At 38.1% G+C, this 9,631-nt stretch overlaps 1 protein-coding gene across 1 annotated transcript; it reads left to right on the top strand.

Moving 5' to 3' along the window:
- The first annotated feature begins 5,672 nt into the window (after positions 1–5,672).
- Positions 5,673–9,542, top strand: gpx3 (glutathione peroxidase 3). The gene is made up of 5 exons (XM_082548798.1): positions 5,673–5,918; positions 7,271–7,421; positions 7,529–7,646; positions 8,139–8,238; positions 9,011–9,542. The coding sequence occupies exons 1-5, from the start codon at positions 5,760–5,762 to the stop codon at positions 9,230–9,232; spliced, it is 750 nt and encodes a 249-aa protein (XP_082404924.1). The 5' UTR covers positions 5,673–5,759; the 3' UTR covers positions 9,233–9,542.
- Positions 9,543–9,631: the final 89 nt, after the last annotated feature.

The raw sequence follows: 9,631 nt of genomic DNA on the forward strand, positions 1-9,631 counted from the left end.
TTCATTTACTTTAGCATAAATGTTTCATTCAAAGCACACTGACTGCAGTTATAGCAGCAGTTATAGTAACATATGCACTTTTGAAACTATGTCACACTGCAGTATCTCTGTTAATAGGTGAGATTTGACACTATAAACTACTATAAACACAAGGCAAGGCAAGACAAGGCAAGTTTATTTGTATAGCACAATTCAACAACAAGGTGATTCAAAGTGCTTTACAGAGACATTAGAAACAAGAACAAATAAAAAGCATGATTTAAAATTGATTAAAACAAGCAAATAAACTAACTAACTAATTAACAAACAAACAACAAACAACAGTATATAAAATCAAAACAGATAAAATCAGAACAGTAGATAAAATCAGTAGTTAAATGTAAGTTTTGAAATTTAAGCTTAAAGTGTGGATTTGGTGCTTTATTCAAATGCAGCTGAGAACAGGTGAGTCTTCAACCTGGATTTAAATAAACTGAGTGTTTCAGCTGATCTGAGGCTTTCTGGGAGTTTGTTCCAGATATAAGGAGCATAAAAGCTGAATGCAGCTTCTCCGTGTCTGGTTCTGACTCTGGGAACTGATAAAAGACCGGATCCAGATGACCTGAGGGATCTGGATGGTTCATACTGGGTCAGGAGGTCATTGATGTATTTTGGTCCTAAACCATTCAGAGCTTTATAGGCCAGCATCAGAACTTTAAAGTCTATCCTCTGACGGACAGGCAGCCAGTGTAAGGACCTCAGAGCTGGACTGATGTGGTCCACTTTTTTGGTCTTAGTGAGGACTCGAGCAGCAGAGTTCTGAATGAGCTGTAGTTGTCTGACTGATTTTTTAGGTAGACCTGTAAAGATGCTGTTACAGTAATCAAGCCTACTAAAGATGAATGCATGGACTAGTTTTTCCAGGTCCTGTTGAGACATCAGATCTTTTATCCTTGATATATTCTTGAGGTGATAGTAAGCTGACTTTGTTATTGTCTTAATGTGTTTTTCTAAGTTTAGGTCTGCATCCATCACTACACCCAAATTTCTCGCCTGGTTTGTGGTTTTTAGATGTATAGATTGAAGTTCTCTGGTGACCTGTAATCATTTTTCTTTGGCGCCAAAGACTATTACCTCAGTTTTGTTTTTGTTTAGCTGGGGAAAATTGTGGCACAACCAGTCATTGATTTCCTCAATGCATTTACCAAGAGCCTGTACAGGGCCTCGGTCTCCTGGTGACATTGTGATATATATTTGTGTGTCATCTGCATAGCTGTGATAGTTTATTTTGTTGTTGTTTATAATCTGTGCCAGTGGGAGCATGTAGATGTTAAACAGAAGGGGTCCCAAGATGGAACCTTGGGGAACTCCACATGTGATACTTGTCTGCTCAGATGTGAAGTTACCTATTGATACAAAGTATTTCCTGTTTTCTACGTATGTTTTGAACCAGTTTAGTACAGTTCCTGAAAGACCTGCCCAGTTCTCCAGTCGTTTGAGTAATATGTTGTGGTCAACTGTATCAAATGCTGCACTGAGATCCAGTAAAACTAGGACTGACATTTTTCCACTGTCTGTATTCAGACATATGTCATTAAACACTTTGGTCAGAGCGGTTTCAGTGCTGTGGTTCTGTCTAAAACCTGACTGGAAGGCATCGTAACAATTATTCTGTTTTAAGAAGTAACTGAGCTGTTGAGAAACTGCTTTTTCAATGATCTTACTTAAAAACGGGAGATTTGAGATCGGCCTGTAGTTGTTCATTTGTGTCTTGTCAAGATTGTCCTTTTTCAGTATAGGTTTGATTACAGCAGTTTTTAGTGATTCTGGAAACACACCTGATAATAAAGAAAAGTTGACGATCTGTAACAGGTCTGACTCTAAAGTCTTTGAGACCTTTTTGAAAAAACTTGTTGGCAGGACATCTAAACAGCAGGAGGAGGAGTTCAGTTGACCTAAGATGTCCTCCAGGTCTTTGCTGTTAATAGGTTGAAACTGTTTCATGGTGTTTAAACAGTTTTTTGGTGGACACAGTACATATCCTGGATCTGCTGTTGATGTACCAATTGCTTGTCTAATTTTTTGGATTTTTTCAGTGAAGAATTTGGCAAAGTCATTGCAGGCCATGGTCGAATGAAGTTCAGCTGCCACTGACACAGGAGGGTTTGTTAGCCTGTCAACTGTAGAAAATAAGACCCGAGCATTATGGCTGTTTTTAGTGATGATGTCAGAGAAGTAGGACCTCCTTGCATTCCTCAGTTGTAAATTATAATTGTGAAGTTTCTCTTTATAAATGTCATAATGAACCTGGAGGTTTGTTTTTCTCCATCTGCGCTCAGCTTTCCTACACTCTCTTTTTTCATTTTTCACCAGTGTGGAGTTTCTCCATGGAGACTTCTTCCTTCCAGAGATAACCTTCACCTTAATGGGAGCAATAGTGTCCATTACATTTAACATGTTAGCATTGAAGCTATTGACGAGCTCATTGACTGACCCTCTGGGCAGGTCAGGTGTTAATGGGAAGACCTGGTTAAAAATTGCACTACTGTGTTCAGTTATACACCGTTTTGTGATCACTGTTGTTGATATATTTGTGTGGGCTGAGATTTTACTTTCAAAGAAAACACAGTAATGATCAGATAAGCCCACATCAGACACAGTAACCTTTGAAATGCTCAGGCCTTTGGAGATCAGTAGGTCAAGAGTGTGTCCTCTATTATGTGTGGCCTCTGTTACATGCTGAGTCAGCCCAAAGTTGCCCAGAGTGTTACTCAGGTCTTTAGTCCCTTTGTCCTGAGGGTTGTCCACATGAATGTTAAAATCCCCAGCAATAATTACACAGTCAAAATCAACACAGATCACAGACAGCAGTTCACTGAGGTCATTAAAAAAGTCTGTGCAGTATTTGGGAGGCCTGTAAACATTAAGAAACACAACTTTGGATGGGGCCTTCAGCTGTAAAGCCACATATTCAAAAGACTGAAAACTTCCAGGAGATAGCTGCTTACATTGAAATGATTCATTAAATAAGACAACAGGTTAGTGCTGAGTTTATAGTGTCTAAAGCTGCTGCCATGTCGGTGCTGTGGCAGATTTGAAAGTACAACTCAATATTGATGTGCAGCTCAGCTGGTTTGTATTCAATACACACTGAGTTCTACATGTATTTATTTTTTCAATCTCAGATTCACGAGACATGATTATTTAATCCTCCAAACAGAAGAAAAACAACACATTACAAGAGAGGTCCTCGGTTAGGGTAAACTAATCTTGCATAACTGGCTTGATAAGTCAAGCAGAAAGATCCTGATTTGTTCAGTGTAATGTGCCCCCTGTTGCTTAATTCCAGTGTGTTCTGTTTAATAGTAATCCAACAGTCAAACACACACAAATCCAAGGCCATGCACACAGAACCTCATGCTCTCTGTCTGAATAGTAAGTTAGAGATTCATGAAGGTGTCTCTTGATTGTAGAGTGTAGATAGTCTTAGCTCTCCCAGTGTTCTTCACTTGGATAAACACTGTAAAGTTGGTTTTCTTAACCATGGAAATAATTCTGTCATCATCCACTTTAGTTGTCTTCTGTGGAACTTAACAAGGTTCCAAGTAGAGCTTCAACATGCAACAAGAAGAAATCTAAATCTGTGCAAAACTGTGGATTCATTGTCATTTTCTGTCAGGTAGTCACACCGTCATGACGTTCTGATTGCAAAGGCAAAAAAACATTCCCTTTTTGAACGTGGCCAGGTTGTTGAACTGCATAAGCAGGGTTTGTTTGTTTGTGAATTTATTTCGAACATGTAAACAATATACAGGTACATTTAGTAAAGAAAATTAGAGAAAAAATACTATACAAAATAAAGTCAGTACATTTCAATAGTGCCTCTGTTCGGATTCATTTACATGTCAAAAGGGAGTGGGAAGAAGTACACACTTATTTAATCCCACCCCTTTGCCATAAGTTATCAGTCAATATTTAGTCAGCTTCCTTACTTATATAATCTGTAATAAAAAGTGAACAGATTTCTGATATACTATATACTATAATATCACATCATGAAATTTTGTAAATAGAGACATTCACTTAATTTCCCTTTCTTTATAGTTCAAGAAGATCATGTCTTTATAACTCTTTTTTAACTGTTTTATATTTGTTATATATTCAAACTGTTCCACAGTTTCACTCTATGCACAGAAACACAAATGCTTTTTCTTGTAGTACATACCTTCCCTGTTTTGAAGTTACAAAAAACCCTTAAATTGTTTGTGGTCCTCCATAAATTAGAACTTACTTCTTTCAAAAAAAAACATACTCTGAATATTACCTGGTAGTTCTGTATTTTTTGCTTTGAATAGAATTTGTGCTGTTTGGAATTTCACTAGATCAGCAATTTTTAATATTTCATCCTGCAAAAATAGTGAGTTTGTATGTTCACTATAACCTGCATTGTGGATGATTCGAACTGCTTTTTTTTGAAGAGTAAAAAGTGAATGTAATGTGGTTTTATAGTTATTGCCCCAGACCTCTGCACAATAGCTTAAGTATGGTGAAACCAGTGAACAGTAGAGAATATGAAGTGATGTCCTGTCTAATACCTGCTTTGCATCGTTTAATATTGCAATGCTTTGTGATACTTTGGAATGAATACATATTATGTGAGCTCTCCAGTTAAGTTTTTCATCTATTATTACCCCCAGAAATGTATTTTCACTTACTCTTTCAATATCAACACCATTTATTTGAATCTTAGCATTTGTATTTGTACTATTTCCAAATTACATAATTTTAGCTTTATTCAAATTTAACGATAATTTGTTTTTATGAAGCCAGAACTTCACTTTACTTATTTCATTAGTCATGTCATCCAATAAATTCTGCATATCATCACCAGAGCAAAATATGTTAGTATTGTCAGCAAAGAGAACCATTTTTAATACTTTGGACACTTTACAAATGTCATTCATCTATAAGTTGAAGAATTTTGGGCCCAAAACTGACCCTTGGGGTACACCACAAGCAACCACCATTTAATTTCACAAACTGCTTCCTGTCACTTAAATAACTCCGGACCCAATTTAAAACTAACCCTCTGACACATTAACGTTCCAGTTTTCTTATTAATATATCATGATCTAAAGCTGAAGCTCTACTTGGAACCTTAAGATCCAGCCATGCAAAATATGATTTTTTGCCTTTTTTCAAGTGGTCTTAAACTTTTGATCAGGATTGTACTTCTTCTTTAACTTTTGCAGCGGTTTCAAGGTGTCTAAAATCCCCGATATCTTTGACAACATCACACACATAAACGTACATCTACTATTATTTTTTTCTTTGTATATATGTAACGTGTTCCCTGTCTTGTTTGTGGGTTAAATCTTGGTTAGACGAATAAAATAAGAATTTCCTGTTTGTTTGTTTTTTAGAATAGAATAGAATAGAATAGAATAGAATAGAATAGAATTCAACTTTATTGTCATTGCACATGCACAGGTACAGGGCAACGAAATGCAGTTTGCATCCATCCAGAAGTGCTTTAGTGATATAGATATATTACAATATATATTAGCAATAATATAGATATGTGAGTATATTACAGAAATGGGTCTATTATGGCATGTTATAATGTACACGGTATGAATTGTAATTTGTAATTTGTAATTGTTTATTATTTGTTTGGCATATATAGGCCACAACATTAGCGCTAAGAACGAATAGGTATTTTTCTGACCTGGAGACTACTGACACGTTCATCCGCGCTCACAATCGGTGCACGTCAACAGATGACGACACCTCAGCCAGTTCATTTATCGAGAAGACAGACATCCACAGAGAGCAGTCACCGCGTCTGGGCGAAGGACTGCACGATGTGGGCCGTGTTACCGCTACTGCTGCTCGGTCTGCTGCTACCCGGCTCACCTGTTTACGTTGTAGGTTATCAGGTGAGTGTTGCTTGATTTTCATGGAAAAACAGTCTTCCACAGCATAGGTCTATTTTACTCTTGCAGTTGTTTGTTTGGCCCTGTGTCCGTGTTTTCCAGAATGTTCTTTGTCAAAGATCAAATTATTTGCGTTAAATTATGAGGAAGTTTGAGCGACAATAACTTCCCCAATTGCTCACTATCTGTGCTCAACACACATCTCTTTCAATAACTTCTGCTTATTACTGCTTATTCAAGCTTATGCTGGACAGCAAGCCTTTGAATAGAAACATAAACACCTGTTACTCTGGGCTTCTTTTGTTGGTGAATTTCTAAGCATGATTGCATCCTTTTTCCAAGCTGTGCTGATTTATTGTGAAAAATGACCGTCTAAGGAAGCATCTGGCAATCATCAGCCATAATGACAAGATAAAGTGCATCAACAAAAGCGAATAGCTTAAAACAGAGCCATTTGGAACTGTAATGGCCCTCTGCGTTCATGTTTTTGAATATTGTGATACCCATTTTATATAGAGTCACATCTGCTGCATTGGTAATTTCACGTAAAGATTTCTGGCTGGGTGAGGGTAATTTGACAGCTAAAGTCCCTTTAACTGTTTGTCAGCAGAGTGCTCCTGTTGACACAGAGCTTGATGTTTACTGTAAGGAGCTCTGTTGCCCACACAACAACGCAGGTATGGAGGGGGAAGAAGGGGAAGTATTGCAGCTGTCCCTGATGCTGCTTATTTGGTTAAAGCTTCAGGATCAATTTGGGCAAACAAACTCCTGACATCTGTAGTGGTGATTGTTTATTTGACCTTGACCGGGACGAAAAAGTAGCTGATAATGAGATTTTCCTATGTGTTGTTTTGTCCAAGTGAGACGCCCGATCCCGAAGATAGCCAGTACCATCACATAAGACTAATAAATATCTTCCTTACTAATGGCAAGTTCTATACCTGCAAATATTTGCCACTCATTATGCTTCTACTTATTGGCTGATTGCCTGTGATTAATTGTTTGCTATATTGGTCATTAGGTGAAAAAACATTTACCACAAGAACGCAAATGAAACATTGTCATTTTTCAGTCACTCACTGTGGCAGATCATTTAAAGGGTGACTGAACAAAAGGTTAAACACACCCCTCATAAACATTTGTGTGAGGTGAGAGGTTATGTCCACGTTAAGTCCAGCTTCAGGTTTTTGTGTTTCAATATATATTGTGTGCTGTTTGGAAGTCTGAGAGTACATTGTGTTCTTCTTGAAGCAATTCATGTTCAGACTCTCTGTGTTCTTGCTCACCTTAACTGTATAAGCTGTTAGCAAGTTAAAGCAACCATAACTGCTTCGACCTTTTGTCTGTATCTGCAGCAATGCAACTCATCCGTGGAAGGCACCATTTACAAATACAGAGCAAAAACTCTAAATGGTAGTCAGACTGTGAACTTCAGTGACTATGCAGGCAAGGCTGTCCTCTTTGTCAACGTGGCTACATACTGAGGACTCACCAGTCAGTATGTGGGTAAGAGATGGCACAGGCAGCGTTGTTTTGTGCTGCAGTTAAAAAAGAACTAAAGAGGTGGGGGGAAAAGGTTTCTCCACCTGAACTCTTTTCTCTTCTTTCATCAGAACTGAATGCACTGTATGAGGAAATGAACCCACTTGGGTTAACTATTCTTGGCTTCCCCTGCAACCAGTTTGGAAAACAGGAACCAGGGCAAAGGCATGAAATCCTGCCAGGTTTAAAGTGAGAAATCTTTGTCTTTCACTGCACTTCAAGTCTGCCCCATAGAAAACACTGTTTAAAAAATACTCATGAATGAATTAGGGTCGATGAAGGTCATGGTTTTCCAGAGAACTCGATAGGATTTTGATGTGATAACATTAAATTCCCTAGTATTGAGTCACACGCTTATCGCAAGGCCGTATATATGTGCTGTAAGGTGAGAAGCTTTAAAGCAGCATGTAGACAGGAATGTGCAATAACGGTAAATCCTCTGTCAATCAACAAAACTTCATTAAAGCATGAAAGCATCTTTTGGCAGTTTCTGTTCGAGAGTCTCTGCAGCACACCCAGAACGTATGTCTCAGATTGCATCAGTCATCACAGATCCATAGCAAAGCCTTTGCAATACACTATGTGGCTTTACTCGGCTTGTAGGGAATCTAGGGCAGCTGCCAAGCAGTAAAGTACTCAGGGGCATGTCCACTGATAGGATGTCCTTTTTCTGGATTCCAGATACGTTAGGCCTGGCAATGGATTCGTTCCAAACTTCCTGCTGTTTGAGAAAGGTGATGTGAATGGGAAAAATGAGCAAGAGGTTTATACTTTCCTTAAGGTAAGAAACTGTGTGTGAAATTCAGTTGAGTCTTTGTAAGTTGAAACTTACATTTAAATTTTGTATTTTACATGTTATTAAACTATTTTTTTCCAAGTATATTATGAATGCTACTGTCTGCTCTCAATGCTTAGACTCTTTACATGTGTTTAGTTATATTCTGTGGGGAAAATAATTATTTGATACCCTGCTGAATTCATAAGCTTTCTAATTTTAGCATTTTCATTTTAATGGAGAAAGACAGAATATCAACCAACAAATCCAGAAAAAAACACATTAAATAAAAGCTGTACATTGATTTGCATATCATTGAGCGGATAAGTATTTTATCCATAAGTAAACCACGACTTACTACTTGGTTAAGGAACCTTGTTTGCCATGGTAAGCTGTTTCTTGTAGTTGGTCACTGGCTCATCTCAGGAGGGATTTTGGGCCACTCCGCTTTACAGAAACAAATCCTTTAGGTTTCTTGGCTGCCGCTTGGTAACTTGGTTTTTATTGGAAATCAAATACTTATTTCATTCAATGACATGCATTAATTCATTTCATTATTAAAATGAAACCAAATTAGAGACTGTTCATTTGTTTGGAAGAGAGTAAACTTAGAAATTCAGCAGGGGATCAAATAATTACTTGCCCCACTGTATTTGAAACAGACTGGATGCACTAGATATAATTCATGCCTTCATGAGCATTTATAAAGGCAGAGAAAACATATGGCCCTGAGCGGTGTTGTTCTGAGTCTTACTTAAAAGTTCTTTGTGCCACGCAGAGCTCTTGCCCCGCTGTCGGAGAAGACTTTGGTCCCATGTACGGCCGGTTGTTCTGGGAGCCTCTTAAGATTAGTGACATCAAGTGGAACTTTGAGAAGTTTCTGGTGGGAATGGATGGGAAGCCAGTGATGAGGTGGCAACCGACCACCAAAGTTTCTGTGGTGCGAGCTGACATCCGGAGATACCTGCTCGAACAATACACAAGGGATGTCTTTAATTAGATGTGATCGATCATTTAGTGTTGTCTGTCTAATGAATTAAGTGTAATCAGATGCAAATGATTAAAACTAAGGTAGCCTGAAAACGAGTAATGTTACAGTTTCTTGTACCGTGAAGATGGCATGTTGAATGAAGAGGAGGCTTGAAAACAGGAACTCTGTGGTGCCTCTTTGGAATCTGGGGTTTAGGCCAGCCTTTCAGTGCATTCAGGCTGCCCTGCAATCCCACAGCACCATGTCATCTTCCCATCTCAGGACTTGTTAACCATTACTGTCTAAATGTTAATTACTTTCAATAAATCATCAAGAATAACACGGTGTTGTGCAGTTTTTTGAGAAACAAACATGAGTGTTGTGTCACAGAAAGGTAAAAACGATGTACTCTGTGGAACAAGACACGGT

Source organism: Aulonocara stuartgranti (genome assembly GCF_965226115.1).
Source record: "Aulonocara stuartgranti genome assembly, chromosome: 2".
Taxonomy (NCBI): Eukaryota; Metazoa; Chordata; class Actinopteri; order Cichliformes; family Cichlidae; genus Aulonocara; species Aulonocara stuartgranti.